This window comes from Equus caballus, chromosome 13, assembly GCF_041296265.1.
Source record: "Equus caballus isolate H_3958 breed thoroughbred chromosome 13, TB-T2T, whole genome shotgun sequence".
NCBI lineage: Eukaryota > Metazoa > Chordata > Mammalia > Perissodactyla > Equidae > Equus > Equus caballus.
In genome coordinates, this window is record NC_091696.1 from 13,501,749 (window position 1) to 13,518,564 (window position 16,816).

At 43.3% G+C, this 16,816-nt stretch overlaps 1 protein-coding gene across 4 annotated transcripts in view; it reads right to left on the reverse strand.

Moving 5' to 3' along the window:
• Positions 1 to 16,816, reverse strand: part of LOC100062625 (general transcription factor II-I repeat domain-containing protein 2) — a 52,034-nt gene that overhangs the window by 20,949 nt on the left and 14,269 nt on the right. For 3 of the 4 annotated variants that reach the window (XM_070230847.1, XM_001494135.5, XM_070230846.1), the window contains exons 4-9: positions 9,998 to 10,117; positions 9,338 to 9,521; positions 9,144 to 9,172; positions 7,620 to 7,674; positions 7,117 to 7,160; positions 3,334 to 3,411 (exon numbers count right to left, since the gene is read on the reverse strand). In XM_070230847.1, coding sequence (XP_070086948.1) covers positions 3,334 to 3,411; positions 7,117 to 7,160; positions 7,620 to 7,674; positions 9,144 to 9,172; positions 9,338 to 9,521; positions 9,998 to 10,117 — 510 coding nt within the window. Of the gene's footprint in view, positions 1 to 3,333; positions 3,412 to 7,116; positions 7,161 to 7,619; positions 7,675 to 9,143; positions 9,173 to 9,337; positions 9,522 to 9,997; positions 10,188 to 16,816 lie in introns of all 4 variants that reach the window. The other variant, XM_070230848.1, reaches the window with a different exon arrangement.

Here is a 16,816-nt window from a genome sequence, read left to right on the forward strand (position 1 = left end):
TATACAGATTATTTACACAGATTATAGATACAGGTTAATTGTACATTGAGTCTGCTTATTTATTTATTTATTGAGATACAATTCATATACCATAAAATTCACCCTTTTAAAGTATACAATTCAGTGGTTTTCCATATATTCATAAGGTTGTACAGTCATCATTACTATCTATTTCCAGAATATTTTCATCACCCCCAAAAGAAACCCTGTAGCCATTAGCAGTCACTTCCCATTCCCTTCTCTCTCTAGATCCTGTAACCACTAATACACTTTCTGTCTCTACAGATTTGCCTATTCTGAACATTTCCTGTGGATGAATTCATACAGTATGTACCCTTTTGTGTCTGGCTTCTTTACTTAGCCCAATGCTTTCAAGGTTCATCTATGTTATAGCATGTATCAGTACTCCATTCTTTTTTATGGCCAAGTAATATTCCATTGTGTGGATATACCATATTTTCTTTGTCCCTCCATCAGTTGATGGACACTTGGGTCGTTTCTATCTTTCGGCTATTGGGAATAATGTACAAGTTTGTCTGTGGCATACGTTTTCAGTTCTCTTGGTATCTAAGAGTGGAATTGCTGGGCCATATGGTAACGCTCTGTTTAACTTTCTGAGGAACTGCCAAACTCTTCTCAAAAGCAGTCACACCATTTTACATTCCTACCATTCTACATTTCGATTTCTCCACACCGTCACCAATACTTCTTATTGTTTGCCTTCTTAATTATTGTCATTCTAGTGGGTATGAAGTGGCATTTCATTGTGATTTTGCTTTGCACTTATCTAATGATTAATTATGCTGAGCATCTTTTCACGTGTGTATTGACCACTTGTATATCTTCTTTGGAGAAATGCCTATTCAAATCAATTGTCCATTTTTAAACTGAGTAGTTTGTATTTTTATTGTTGAGTTGAAAGAGTTCTTATATATTCTGGACACTAGATCCTTATCAGATACATAATTTACAAGTACTTTCTCTTATTCTGTTGGTAGTCTTTTCACTTTCTTGATAGTATTCTTTAAAGTACAAGAGTTTTTAATTTTGATGAAGTTCAATTTACCTATTCTTTGCTCTGGCCGCTTGCGCTTCAGATATCCTATCTAAGAAACCACTGTCTAATCCAAGGCCACAAACATCTATGTCTATACTTTCTTCTAAGACTAATATCGTTTTAGCCCTACATTTGGGTCTTTGATCCACCTTGAGTTAATTTTTGTATATGGTGTGAGGTAAAGGTCCAAACTGATCTTTTCTGCATGTGGATATCCAGTTGTTCATTTTTTGAAAAGACTGTTCTTTCCCCATTGAATTGTCTTGGCACCCTTGTTGAAAATCAGTTGACTGTAAATTTGAGTTTACTTCTGGACTCTCAATTCTGTCCCATTGGCTCATGTCTGTCCTTGTGCCAGTACCACAGAATGGTGATCACTGTAGCTTTGTAGTAGGTTTTGAAATCAGGAAGTATGGGTCTTCTAACTTTGTTCTTCTTAAAGATTGTTTTGGCTATTCAGGGTCCCTTGCATTTCCATATTAATTTTAGGAAAGTCTTCCAATCCATGAATGTGGGATATCTCTCCATTTACTTAGGTCTTCTGTAATTTCTGTCAACAATATTTTGTAGTTTTCAGTGTACTGAAGTCTTGCACTTCTTTGGTTAAATTTATTCCTAAGTATTTTATTCTTTTTTGATGCCGTTGTAAATGGAATTTTCTTAATTTCTTTCTTTTTTTTTTTTGGTGAGGAAGACTGGCCCTGAGCTAACATCTGTGCCAGTCTTCCTCTACTTTATATGTGGGACGCCACCACAGCATGGTTTGACGAGCAGTGTGCAGGTCCACACCTGGGATCCGAACCTGTGAACCCTGGGCCACTGCAGCGGAGTGTGCAAACTTAACCACTACATCACTGGGCTGGCCCCTTAACTTCATTTTTCGCTTGTTCATTGCTGAACATACAGAAATACAGTTGATTTTTGTATCCTGTATCCTGCAAGCTTGTTAAACTCATTTATTAGCTCCAACTGTGAGTGTGTGAATTCCTAGGATTTCCTATAGACAAGATGACGTCATCTGCAAACAGAAACAGTTTTACTTCTTCCTTTCCAATCCGGATGCCTTTTTTTCTTCCCTAATTGTCCGACCTAGAACCTCCAGGACAATGTTGGAAACAAGTGGCAAGAACAGACATCCTCATCTCGTTCCTGGTTTGGGGGAAAGCCTTCAGTCTTTTATCAGTAAGTATGACATTAACTACAGGTTTTTTGTAGATGCTCTTTATAAGGCTGAGGAATTTCCCTTCAATTCTTAGTTTATTTAGTGTTTTTTTCAATCATGAAAGCGTGTTAGATTTTTGTCAAATGCCTCTTTCCTACACCTATTGGGATAATTGTGTGGTTTTCGTCCTTTAATCTACTGTGTTGTATCCTACTGATTGATTTCCACATGCTGAACTAATTTCCTACAATAAACCCCAGTCATGAGGGATGTTTTATTGACAACAGACACTTTCATTGGTCTCTTTTCATTGGTCTCTAGATTTCTTGAAAAAGGTGTTTAATAAAATTTACAGAGCTATGTAATGCTGCAGGAAAATTCCAAAGTTACGATTTTGTAGGAAATATTTCAAATCGGTTAATAATGTTTGAGGAATTAATTGCAAATTGGCCTGCACTCTGCCTGTGTTCACAGTGGTGCTCAAAGGTGGAGAAAGGACCTGAATGCTGTACAAGAGTCACAGTGTCAGGATGATACCATATTGTCAAGCTGAGAGCACTCTGGCTCCAGCAGGATTCCGGTCTTGGGTGGAGGACCCAGCCACGCCACAGTGCAGAGCACCTACCTGACCACGCTTGAGAAGTGTGTGCATTTGCTAATAACTGTCTTCTGCTCCCCACTTAACTTGTATGATGCCAATGAAGCAACTATTATTCAATAACGGGCATCTGCATTTCTTAACTCTAATTTCCATCTCTTTTAACTTTTAATATTTTCTCATAACTCAATATTTTCTCAACTTACGGGACAGACTGGACAGAAGAGGATTGGGGGAATACTCTAGAACACACAAAATAAGAATATTTAAGACAAACTCAAGTAACATACACCCTGAAATATCTTTACATTCTCATATACCTGGGAGCATACGGATTTAGGCTAAATAAAACCTATTTTATGAGTAAAATTTTTTCCTCTAATTGGCAGTAGGCTAGATCCAGGTAAATGTACATGCATCTTTATTATTCTTGGCCTGTTTTTCCAATGTGTGCTAATTAAAATTTTCCACCACAAATAACTTTTGGAGAAGAAAATTATGATAAAATGGTATTACCTTGCATATTATATCGATAGTAATTAGGATCATCTGATTCTTTCTTGACTGACACAGCTGCTGCTTTCACAGAAATGCCTTTGAATGCAACGGAAATGAGCAAATTATGTGTTAGGCCAAACCCGCCAACAGAGAAATATGATCAGCTGATCTAACTTCCACATTCTGTTTTAACATAGCAACATTATAATCAGCAAAAGAACCTCTAGCTCACACACTATAAACAAAAGGCTTATTCACATAAAAATAAATATAAATATGAAATAATGTAAAATCAATTTAAAAGGAATGAAGGAAGGAGGGAGAGAAGAACGAAGGAAGGAACAGAGAGAGGGAGGGAAGGAGAAAGAGGTCTACCCCACTTTTGGGTGGTTTTCCCTTTCAAGATGGCTGAATATATACGTGCATTTACGTGAAATGCTATAAATATTCTTCTGTAATGGGACCTGAATTGGCAAGTATAATCTTAACTTATCCATTACAATGAAATGGATTTCAAAACCTGGGGCAACTATATTAGTAAAACCAAAAGCTTTTATCAGGGAAAGGTGTGGTAGATTGCAAAAATTAGCCCAAATTTCTCCCCCGTCAGTATGCACACCTGTTTGTGAGATGGCTTTCCCTTCTCCTATTTTCCATAAGTGGAGTCTACTTCCCCACCCTGGAAAGCTGGGCCTGGCCACGTGACTTGCCTTGGCTGATGGGAGGTTGGCTAATGGGATGCAAACAGAGGCGTGAAAAGTGCATGTGCGTCCATGTCTGCTGTTTTTGGAACCGAGTTGCTCTGTGAACAAGCCTGGGCTAGCCTCCTGGAGGATGTGAGGCCCTGAGGAGAGGTGCCCGGCTCTCCCAGCTGAGGCCTCAGACTGAGGCCATCCCAGACCATCCAGCCTCGGCCAAGCCAGCCCAGCCCAGAAGGACTACCCAGCCATCACACAGAACTGTGAGAAAAACTAAGTTATTGTTTGAAGCTACTAAGTTTTGGGGGGTGTTTTTTGGGGAGGATTTTTTTAATACAACAACAGATAAGTGGTATTGAAGTATACATATAATTTAACCATGAAGGTTAATAACAGCAAAAGCAAAAATTGTGGCACAGCTTGGGATTCACTGTTTAGCATGAATTTACAAGTTCTGAGGGTTCTTCTGAAAACCTTTAACAGCTCTGTTGGTATAAGGATAGTGAAACTGGATATTAAAGAATGTGATTATCAAAAAGCAAAATCTGTTAGAAAAACTGAGGAACAGAATGGACACGGCTGATGGCCACATTAGTGAAGTGGAAGATTAAGTTGAGGAGGTTGCTCAGAAATGGGACAAAAGGTAATCTGATGGAAAGATTAAAGGAAAGCTGACAAATGGCCTACTTATGCATAAAAAAGAGAAAAGCTATTCGTGTGTTTGATTAATAAGTGATCTGAAAGAATTTTCACAAATCAGTTAAGGGTTGTTGCCCCTAAAATGGGGATGGAATTTGAGGTGATTTGAGGGAGATTTCAGGGGAATGGAGTTTTGAGAGGAGAGAGTGAAAGGATGAAGAGGAATTTTACTACTTGTTAGTCCAAATTTTCTAAAATTTCAAACATGCATACTTTTTGTAATATTTTATAATAAAATTTTAATTAAAGTACAAATTCCAAGTTGATCGGGCAATCATGACTCTACTAACAGAAACATTTGACAAACATGTGACAGCTGGGCTGTCAAAGAAAAATTCCTTTGTAATCCAGGAAATTGAAACCAGATTTGACAGCGGAGAATGCAAAATTTGAAATGGTAATGGAAACAGATTTACTTCAGCCTTTCCTCAAAATGAGAGAGGGAGGGAGAGAAGAAGGGAGGGAAAGGGAGAGAGAGACAGAAGGAAATTGAAAACTGAAAGCCATTTAAACACTTGTATGTAGCAAGCACTATACAAATAACACAGAAATGGGGCTGATCGATAGCCAGGCCTCAGAAGCCTGTGGGCAGCAGGCAGCGACTCCCATGGGATCACGAAATCCACAGGAGAAAGCCACCTTAATAGAGAGCACATTTTTGTTTAAATGGAACCACATCTCCAAAGAGAGGCCTCAACAAAAGAGGCCTATTTTAAGGCGGGTGGGAACCGCTCATCTGGCCTGGTAGCTGGCGAGGAAGGAGACAGAGGCGGCGTGGGCTGTGGTCTGTGACAGGGCCCTGGGGAGAGCTGGCAGCCCCCACTCCCCTCATCTGTCTTCCCAGTTTCTAAGAGGAGACTGGGGCGTGGAGCGTTTAAAATCTCTGTGACTGTCTGAGACACAAGCAGACCGTATCTGAGCTTTGAAAGCATCCAAGGCCAGATTAAACGGGCGAATGTGTAAGGCGTGTCATGTCGCAGGTGAGATTAACACCCACGCTGAGCTCTGCTTAGTGGAAACACGTGGCTGTTTCCTGTCACTGACTCAGGTGAGTTTTACCTAGAAGCACTGAAGTGGATAACCACCATTATTTTCCGACTGACATTTAAAGGGGAACTTCTATGAAGCACATGATTACATGTGGATGGGAGGGACATGAGCACCCACAGTTGTGGTCGGAGGACCCTGGGGTATGACAATGCAGGAGCTGGGCCATGGAGACTGGTCCACACATGTCCCAGGGGTGCCCCCAGGGACTGGGGAGGCGGTGGGGCATAAACCAGCCTTGACAGCTTTGTTTTTCCTTTGGGTTATCTTAGATTTAATTTTAACTTTACATTTTGAACTACTAATTTCATATTTCTAGGCTGCTTTTCTAAGCATTATTAAATTCTAATTTTACTCTCTCATAGCCAGATTCTGTTCATTTTTATCTTTTAGAGGTTTTAGTTTTAGTTTTATATTCTTGTTTATTTTAGAGTTTCTAATCTTTCCATTTTTAATGTTTTCAATATTTTCCCATGCCTTGATTAAACATTTGAGTTAACAAGTTTTTTTTTCTCTATATTTAGCCTTTTAATGTCTTCTTTCTAATTCCATTTTCCTTTTTTTGAGGAATAGGGAAGGGCAGGGATGGGGGTCAACTACTCTCATCCGTTGAAGGCGGATCTTTTTCCCGCACACGTTGTCACAGTGCCACACGTCTGCTGCAGAAGTGACAGAGAGTGGAAGGAAGGGGTAGAATGAGGTGTGTCCAACGATGAAAACACTGCTCTGTTTGTAAACCAGGTGACAATTCAAATGCGTATTCAAGACTTTTTACTCATTTCACAGTCAGGTTCTAATTTAAATACAATTAATATTTTGTCCACAAATCTGTCTACTTAATAATGTCTTAGTGCCTGTTACTTACTGAATTAGAAGGTTCTCTTTTCTAGATATTTGAGTAAAATATGACTATTCTGCAAATAAGGCCCCAGTTGAGGCTTATTAGTGCCCTAGTCGCCCCCTACTTGGATTTTTTTGTCGATTCTTTTGGATTTTCTACATAAACATCCATGTCCTCTGTGAACAAAGTGTTATTTCATCATTCCCAATCTGTATACCTTTCATTTTCTTTCCTCCTCTTATTGCATTAGCTGGGCCTTCCCTGTGAAGTGGAAAAGGGCCGGTGAGAGGGGACGTCCTTGCCTTGCTCCTGATCTTAGTGGGGAAGCTTCTAGTTTCTCACCATTGAGTATGATGCTGGCTGTAGGTGTTTTGTAGATTTTAAAAATCAATTTGAGGAAGTTTCCCTCTAACCCTAGTTTACTGAGAGTCTCATTTCTTTTTTTAGGAAAACAAAAGAAAGGAATCGAATGACAACCTGTTAAATACTTGATTCTAAAAGCACTCGTGTACGTACCAGAATCTTCCATGGGCTCAGTTTTCACATTGATGGAGCCACAACTGAAAGGAGAAGGGAACCCCGGTCAAGACAGGCAGGGTGAGGACTGACCACAGGCATCCAGACACACGGGACCTGAACGTCCTGGGTCTCCAAGCTCTTGAGTCCTCCCTCCCCCATCAAGCTGAAGGCAAACCTGCCTCAACTGTAACATGAACCGTCATAATCCTTTTGAATAAAAAAACTAAGGAAGACTTTCCATAGTCTAAAAACCAACGCTTTGGGGTGAGATATGGATTTTACTTTTTTTTTTTTGCTGAAGATTTACCCCAAGCTACCATCTGTGCCAATCTTCCTCTATTTTGTTATGTAGGATGCTGCCACAGCATGGCCGACAAGTGGTGTAGGTCTGCACCCGGGATCCAAACCTGCGAACCCAGGCCGCCAAAGCAGAACGCGCTGAACCCAACCACTACGCCATGGTGCTGGCCCCAGTTTTCACTTTTTAATTTTTCCCTTACCTTTCACTTGGCGATGTCATCGATCTCTCAGCATCTGTCACCACTACAGGCCCACCTGTGCAGGAGTAAAAAGACACACACTAGCCCCTTTCTGCACTTTGAAATACGACAACGTTCAAACATATATAAAGTGCAAGTCAATACAGAGAGAACAGAACTCGCAGCTCTAGGTCATCACGGAGTTGGTGGGGGAGAGACCCTCACAGCAGGCCCCACATCCTGGGGCCATTCGTGTGGGCAGAATGGGGGCTGAGGAGCAGACTGGGCCTGGAGCACGGGTGTGGACCCCACCTTGCTGCTTACCAGCTGGGCGACCTCAAGCAAGTTACTCAACCACCCTGTGCCTCAGTTTCCTCATCTGAAAATAGTGGGTGAGTGCGGATTAATGAATACACGCAAAGTGCTCAGAACAGTGCCTGGCACAGCGTAAGCACTGAAGAAGCATCAGCTGCATTATTCTATAACGAAAGTACAAGTCATCTGGGACGACAAGCATCCGGTCACCTGCCACCCCTCACCCTCAGGTCCCTCCTTTAATGTGAGCTAGAGGATTCCAGGAACTCACGGTTGCTCCAAAAACAGACTGTGCTCTGTGAGCAGGCGACGCTCAGGAGAACCGGAGTGCATCACGTCGCCCTCTGTACCCCACAGTGTGCAACCTGCACCCCACCCATCCCCGGGCCATCTCTAAATACATGGTCTCAGGAAGATACCCTCTTTAGACCTGGTCTTCCACGAACAGCTATGGCCCAAGGTTCCCAACCATAACCCGAGATAATAAGAAGTGGGCATAGTAGGTCTCTAAATGCTTCTGGTCAAGTTACTTTTCTTTGGGTCCCTTCGTCACCATAAATTAAGGAGAGTATGAAGGCTCCTGGCCTCGAACACCCTTCCATGTGGCTTTCTGCTTGATCAATGGAATGGGCTTCCCGGGAGAACCAACCTGTTAAGACCCTGCTTATCTTGAGGGCCAGCCCCTCTAGGAAGCTGTTCTGGAGACGCAATTCTGTCCCCTTCCTAGGGACTCCTGGGGATTTCCTCCAGCCATCCTGCCAGCACCATGGGTCACCTCTGGTCCTCTGCTGGACACCCGTTCCTTCTCCTAGACCATGCATCTCAGGAGCACGGGAATGCTCACACCTTCTAGATCCACCCTGGAAGCCAATGCCTGGCCTGTGGCTGGTGGTCAAACAGAGACCCCAGCATCCTCATACTCCTGTGCACGAGGACAAGATAGGTCTACTGGTCTGTGTGGCCTGGACGCAGAACTCGCTGGGACGGGAGCTGGTCAGAGGGTTGTGTCTCAACTCTCTTGACCTTGGTTGGGTGTGTCCTTCCCTCAGCTGTGCACTCAACAAATACCACGACCCCCCCACCCCCGGAACGTCAGAGTTGCCTCCTCAGCGGGGAGAAGGTAAAGAATGAACAAGCATTAGAATGTGCCAAACTTGCATTTTAATTAAGAGGAGCAGAACTGGTTTATCGGCTAAGGGCAGGCACCAAGGATGAGAAGCTGTCACTTACCTAGCTGATTCGCTGGACCTAGGAAAGGTCTGCAAGAAAACCAATACTATTACCCGACATGAACACACAAGAAGACAGGTCAAACATCGGAGTAACCGACTTCCAAACGCAACAGACAGAATTAATGAACTGAGTGAGGTCAAGCTCTCAGTTTACCTTCAAATGAACTGTAAGGAGAGGATGGAGCCTGTCACCTGTTTATGACGAATGAAATCCCCGCTTTCTTCTCCAGAATCCATTTCAGGGTTGCAAGATCATAGTTCTCTGGGTGTTGAAAGGTGACTCCTTCTGGAAGGCCCTGCACTCGCACAGCCGCCTGGTCTCTCTGCATCTTCTCGTACGGCACAGGCACCATCACTGTAGTCCCTAAGGCTTTACCTGGGAGAAGAGGCGAGATGACCGTAAATGGTAGGAGCGTCACACTCTGCTGGTTGGTTTCATTATACCACCTGAGAGTTTTGTTTATCTAGCTTTTTAAGAACACTGTGTAGGTATTAAAAAAACTCTGTTAATGCCTGTGGAAAGATGTGCATAGGTGGAGAGAGAGTGAGGCTGGTGACTGAACCGGCAGTGGACATCTTCAAAAACCGCACTGGCTGTGGAGTGGGGGCTCCCTCAACGAGAGCAGAGAATGAAGTCTGATCGATCCAGAGGTTTCGATGGGCCAGGAGAGACCAAGCTGTCTTCTGTAAGAAGACTTAATCGGGTACTTACAAACCGGCTCTTTGCTTGATGAGAATGTGAATTTTTCAACGTTAGAGACATTCTAAACAGTCACAGCAATAAAATATCCATAACGCTGTCTTGCTTGATGGTCAACTATTCAGAAAGTTAATGCTGAGAGTGAGCTTTACCATAACAAAGGCAGAAATAGTCCTCGACCGCTTTTCGGAGTATTTCCGTCTCTCCTGACTCCATCGGCATCCCGTTCGCCGGGCGCGGGGGCTTCACCTCAGGCAGCCCTGCAGCGATGCCTGTCAACAGGTGATCGGCACAAAGTCAGTACCCAAGCATCTGTACTGTATGCTTCTTACTGTCTATCTTCTGGTCATGAAAGGGAAAAGGAAAAAAAAGAGGAATAAACATAAAACAAGACATTGTAATTAAAAAACCCCCGAAGAACAGGGTATTTATGGTGAACAGAATAATATAACATGGTGATCATCTCTGAAATGAATCTATTGACAAGAAACTACAAATGATTCAACACACAGGAAACACTAGTAGTTCAAAGGAAATTATTTTTAATCACAGAAATGTTTACACATATTTGCTATATAGTCTAAAAGGAACAGTCATTGTGCAGGAAGGCCATCACCACTGAACGCACTCAGGACCTGCCCCTCCAACCAGCTGCTACTCCAGAAGTTTTGACACCGATGGTTTGAATCAGGGTTGTTCAGGAGACAGAAACCACACAGTCACTTGAACAGAGAAAGTTTAATGAAAGAATCATTAACTGGTAACGAGAGATTAACTACTCCGGGGTCATGAGCACTCTAAAGGGTACACCAGCAGCAGGGAGCAGGGGCGGCCCCTCCTGCCAGGGTCGCGGCAGAGCACCCGCGGAAGGAGCTCATCTGGAAGAGGGTCCCTCCAGGCCCGAGAGCCAAGCCTCTTTGGGGAGGAGGCAGCCACGGCATGGAGGATGGCAGAAAGTCCGTTGAGGTGCCGCAAGCTAGGCTGGCAGGCAGGGACCCGCCCCCTGGGGGCACCAGTGGAAACCACCGGCAAGTTGCCCACTGGGTGCCTGCAAGACTTGCTGGGCATTGCAAGGAGGCTGTCCTCGGGGGCCTGCTAGAGCTCTGGAAACCACGTTGTCGGGTGATGCCAAGAGAAATGCTGGGCAGCCACGCTCTGGGACACTGGTGGAACTCCCTGGGAAACTGCCTGTGGGTATGATGCACTGACATTCACCAGGAAGCCTCCTTCTAGAACATTCTGGGACTTGGGTGAGACTTGCTGGGAAGCCAGCTGGGGCACCAGTGGAACTGGCTGGAAGCCGCGTGGGGTAGGGGCGTCACTGGGAATCCCACCTGCTGTTGGTCACCATGTGCTGCAGATGCAAGCAGGTGAGAACCCAGTGGAAAGAGAAGAGAAGCTCCCTCCTCCTCCAGGGATGTCCTGAGCCGCCTTCTGACAACGGTAAACACTGTGCCAGCTGCCAAAGGAGAAAACGTTCTCAGGGCCCAGCTCCAATGTCACAAGGCAGGGCAAAGGGTGGCCTTGGAGTGGAGAGGCAATAACCTTACAATCGTCACACTGAAAATGTCCCAGTGGCTTCCTGAGCTCGACAGGCCCATACAATGGAGTTATGGTCTAAGGGCAAATGTGAGGCAGAAACTCTGGGCAGGCAAAATTAAACCTGAAACCTCCAGTCATCCAGGAAGTATAGAATATAGAGTTTTGTGTATACAATTCTGCAAAGCAATTCTTAGGCACATTTACATTGCAGAACCAGTCACTTAGGCTAAAAGAAGGAAGCAGATGAAAACCTCTGTGTGTCGGTCACTCAAACAATCTTGAGCTACAAGTCAAGAAAGAGGGGAAAGGGCTGACCCAGTGGCGCAGCATGTTCTGCTTCGGTGGCCCAGGGTTCCCCGGTTCGGATTCTGGGTGCAGACAGGCACCGCTTGGCAAAAGCCATGCTGTGGTAGGCGTCCCACATATAAAGTAGAGGAAGATGGGCATGGATTTTAGCTCAGGGCCAGTCTTCCTCAGCAAAAAGAGGAGGATTGGCGGCAGATGTTAGCTCAGGGCTAATCTTCCTCAAAAAAAAAAAAAAAAAGGAGGGGAAGAGAGTGGTAGAAAATTGACAGTGTTAGCTGCAGAGTTTACTCCAGGGGTCAGGGAACTACGGCCTGCAGGCCAAACCCTGCCCACTGCCTGGTTTTGTACGACCTGTGAGCTAAGCATGGCTTTTTATATTTTGAAATGGTTAAAAAAGTTCAAAAGGAGAATATTACTTCATGACACGTGAAAATCATAGGGAATTCAAATTTCAGTGTCCATACATAAAGTTTTATTGACCACACTCATTCATTTATGTATCACCTATTTCTGCTTTCACACGGCAATGGCAAGTCGAATGGCTGTGGCAGAGACTGTAATGACACACAGGGACTAAAGTATTTGCTATTTGTCCCATTTGGGAAAAAGGTTGCCAATCCCTGGGTTACTCTATATTGTTTTAATACTAAGCACCTATAACCCTAATGCAGGTTGATTCTAAATTTGTTATTTTGAGGGTTAAATTAGCGAATAAATGCTTATTCCACAGGGAGTTGGTTTCTAACATCAGAGGGAAGGTAAATGTGTTTTTGATGCAATACCTCAAGTAATTTTTCCTTACTTCCTAGACAACTTTTGAAGACAAACACCACATATTCAAGAGTCACACCCAGTATTCCAGGTCCGGGAACGGCAGAGAAGTGTGTATTTGCCAATAACAATGGTAAACTCTGGAGGAAGTATCAAGTCAGTCATGTGCAGGCCCCAAAGAACAACCAAACACAGGCAGAAACAGGAAGGAACGCTGTCCTTGAGAGAAGGGAGGCCACAACTGAGAGTCACCTGGAGCTGGCTTTTTCCCTGGGGGAGTCCTTAGCTCCCGAGGGACTCAGGGGAATGGAGCCTAACCAAGAAGTAGCAGTTTTGTGGAGTGAGACAATCTGTCACGTCTTGGGATTGCCAGTGTGCTTGGAAACTGAGGGGGAAAATCCTGGAAAGCAGCAAGCAATAGGAAACCCAGTATCTTCATATGAATTTCCCTCAAATTCTTGACTGGGCCCAAAACTGTGTACGCACAGGGTGAGACCTTAAGGAAAAGCAACATTTGGAAGCTAAAGAGCTGAGCAGAGATGTAAAGAGCTGTGTGGTGCTGGAAAGGCAGAGTTTAGAATTCAAGTCCTGCCAAGTTAGAGAAGCTTGTGAAACACCTCGTGAACTCCAGGGCACCCGAGGAGCGAGGGCCACAATCTACGACTTGGAGGGATTCCCCAGGACCGAGGGCAAAACCCAAACAGACTCGTCCACACAGGTCCACACAGGGTCAGGGTGACCTGCCAGTAACTTAGCAGCCGGCCAGAACAAGATGCAATATCACTTAGCAGATTTTTACAACATATCATGCATACCACCCAGTATAAAATAAAACATTCATAAAAATGTGAAGAAGTAGGAGAAAAAGAGAAAAAAAACCTATAGAAGCAGAACCATTAATGACCCAGATGTTGAAACGATCAGATGAGGACTTTAAACACTACTATAAATTAATAAATTAAAGCCTTTACAGGGGTGACGAACAGAATGGATGAATACAAGGGGAATTCTAACAAAGAAATGAAAATGCCAACAAAAAGAAAAAGAGGAAGAAGGAAAAAAGGAAGCAAGGAAGGAAAGAAAGAAGGAAATGGAATTCTAGAAATGAAAAATAATTGAAAATGAATATTTCACAGAATGGACTTAAAACAGCACACTGGATACGGCAGAAGAAAGAATCAGTGACCCCAAAGGAAAGTCAGTAGAAATTAACCAATCTGAAGCTTGAATAGAAAAAAGAATTAAAACAAAAATAACAGAGCCTTAAGGACCTGTGGGACAATATCAGATTTTCTTCTACATGTGTAAATGAAGGAGAGAATGGATGAGAATAAATATTTCAAGAGATAATGGCCAAAAATGTCCCAAATCAATGAAGATGTCAACCTGCAGATTCAGTAAGCTCCACAGACCAAGCAGGGTGAAAACAAAGACGGCCATCAACAGGCACGTCACGGCCAAACTGCTGAAAACCAGACTGCACAGAGCTGGGGAGAAAGACACATCATCTTCAGAGGAACAAGGATAAGAATTCTAATCGTGGTGGAGCAAGCTCTCCCCGTAAACTCTCCCCTCAAAGATACAATGAAATGGACATTTGTATTCCAACAGAGGACACCCACACACCACAAAAGATGTCTGAGAGACCCACGCAGCCAAACATTGGAAGGTAGAGGTTCTGGAGCCCCCTCCCGAGGAAGTGGAACAAAGTAAGAGAAAGCTTTTCTTCCTCCCCGAAGGGAAGCAGGCCAGGGAGTGTGCACAGCCTCTGGGAGGAAAGCGGGGGAGGGGGGGCAGGGGGAGGAAGTGGTGGCCCTCCATGGGAATTCCATAGATCTCTGAGGTCCCTCACTGTCTGGGGGAAAGCCCCCTCAGAGGGGACTAACTACTGCAGGGGTGTCTTCATCAAACCAACACCCCAGGAGAGCAGATAGCAAGGGAGAGTGAGAAAACCCTGAGAGCATGCAGGAGGAAGCACCCCTCCCCTGCACCCAGAGCCACAGCCCAGCACCCTGGAGCTGTCCCTGCTGATCCTATTGGGCTCAGAATATGCCACTCCTGACCTCCGCCCAGTGGTGACAGGTGGAAGAGGTAATCAAATACTACCACAATGAGAAAGTACAAATCCATGCCATCTGGCAGCATGAAAAAATATATTAAATCTCCAGACCAGAAGGAAGATGACAAGTCCCAGAAATCAATCTGGAAAACATAGAAATCCATAACCTAAATGACAGAGAATTCAAAATAGCTCTTATTAAAAAACTCAGCGAGTTAAAAGAGAATGCAGACAGACAATACTAAGAGTTCAGGAGCTACTTCACAAAAGAGATTGAAACTATAAAGAAGAACCAATCAGAAATGTTGGCGATGAAGAACAGAATGGATGAGATAAAGCAGAATACAGATTCCCTGAACAGCAGGGCTGATAACATTGAGGAACAAATCAGCACCATTGGGGACAGAAACACAGAAATGCTTCAGAAGGAGGAGGCGAGAGTACTAAGAATAAAAAGAAATGAACTAAGTCTCCGAGAAATATCCAACTCATTTAGGAAATGCAACATAAGGATTACAGGTGTTCCAGAGGAAGATGAGAAGGAGAATGGAGCAGAAAGTGTGTTCAAAGAAATAATAGCAGGGAACTTTCCAAATGTGGGGGAGGAGCTAGAAATCCACGTGAAAGAAGCCAATAAATCTCCTAACTACATCAATGTAAAAAGACCTGCTGCAAGGCATATAGAAGTGAAGCTGGCAAAAGCCAATGACAAAGAAAAAATACTAAGGGCAGCAAGGTGGAAGAAAGTAACTTACAAAGGAACCCCTATCAGGCTTTCAGTGGGTTTCTCTGCAGAAACCTTACAGGCTTGGAGAGATTGGAATGATACATTGAAATCTTTGAAAGATAAAAACTTTCAGCCAAGAATACTCTATCCAGTGAAAATATCCTTCAGATATGACAGAGAAATAAAAACTTGCCCAAATAAACAAAAGCTAAGGGAGTTCATTGCCACAAGATCTGCCCTGCCTCCCCCCACCACAAGAATAAGAATTCTATCCTGACTTTGTATCTAAAATAGTAACAGCCATGAAATTTCAAAAGGGCTGAAAGAAAAAAAATCATCAAGGTGGAATTCCATCTGAAGTAAAAATATTCTTCAAAAACGAAAGCAAAGGAGAGATGTCAGCAAGACGACAGACTAAGAAGCAAGAGGGCTTCCTTCACCACAAATACACAGAATTAACGATATACAGACCAGAACATCTCTGTGAGAACTCTACAGACCAGCTGAGAAGCTACAGCACCCAAGCCATTGTACAACCAAGAAGGGACAGTCTCTTCAACAAATGATGATGGAAAAACTGGATAATCACATGCCAAAGAATGATGTTAGACCCTTATCTTATATCATACACAAACATTAACTCAAAACGGATGAAACCTAAAACTAAGACCTCACACTACAAAACTCCTAGGAAAAAACACAGGAGAAAAGCTTCATGACATTGGGTTTGGTAATGATTTCTTGGGTATGACAGCAAAAGCATAGGCAACAAAAGCAAAAATAGACAAAAAGGACAACATCGAACTTGAAAACATTTGAAAGGACACTATGAATAGAGTTAAAAGGCAATCTACTGAATGTCTGCAAAACATATATTGTAATTGTAAATATAATTGTAAATATTTGCAAACCATATTTTGATAAGGGGTTAATATCCAGAATACATAAAGAACTCCTACAACTCAACAACAAAAAATCAAATAACTCAATTCAAAAACAGGCAAAGGACTTGGAAGATATTTCTCCAAAGATGATATACAAATGGCCAATAAACACACGAAGAGATGCTCAACATCACTAACCATCAGAGAAATGAAAATGTAAACCACAGGGAGGTCTCACCTCACACCCGTGGGGATGGCGACTGTCAGAAAAGCAGAGAATAACCAGTGTTGACAAGGATGCGGGGAAGCTGAAGCCCTCGTGCACAGTGAGTGGGACTGTAAAACGGTGCAACTGCCATGGAAAACACGGAGGGTCTTCAAAAAATTACAAATAGAACCACCATATTATTCAGCAATTCCACTTCCGGGTATATACCCAAAAGAGCTGAAAGCAAGGTCTCAAAGGGTCACTTGCACACCCATGTGCACAGTAGCACTTTTTACCACAGCCAAAGGGCAGAAGCGACCCAAATGTCCATCGACAGGGTGAATGGATAAACAAAACGTGCTACATATATACGGTAGAATATTATTTAGCCTTAAAAAGGAAGGAAATTCTGACACACGCTACAACATGAATGAACCTTGAGGACATTACGCTAATTGAAATGTCAGTCACTAA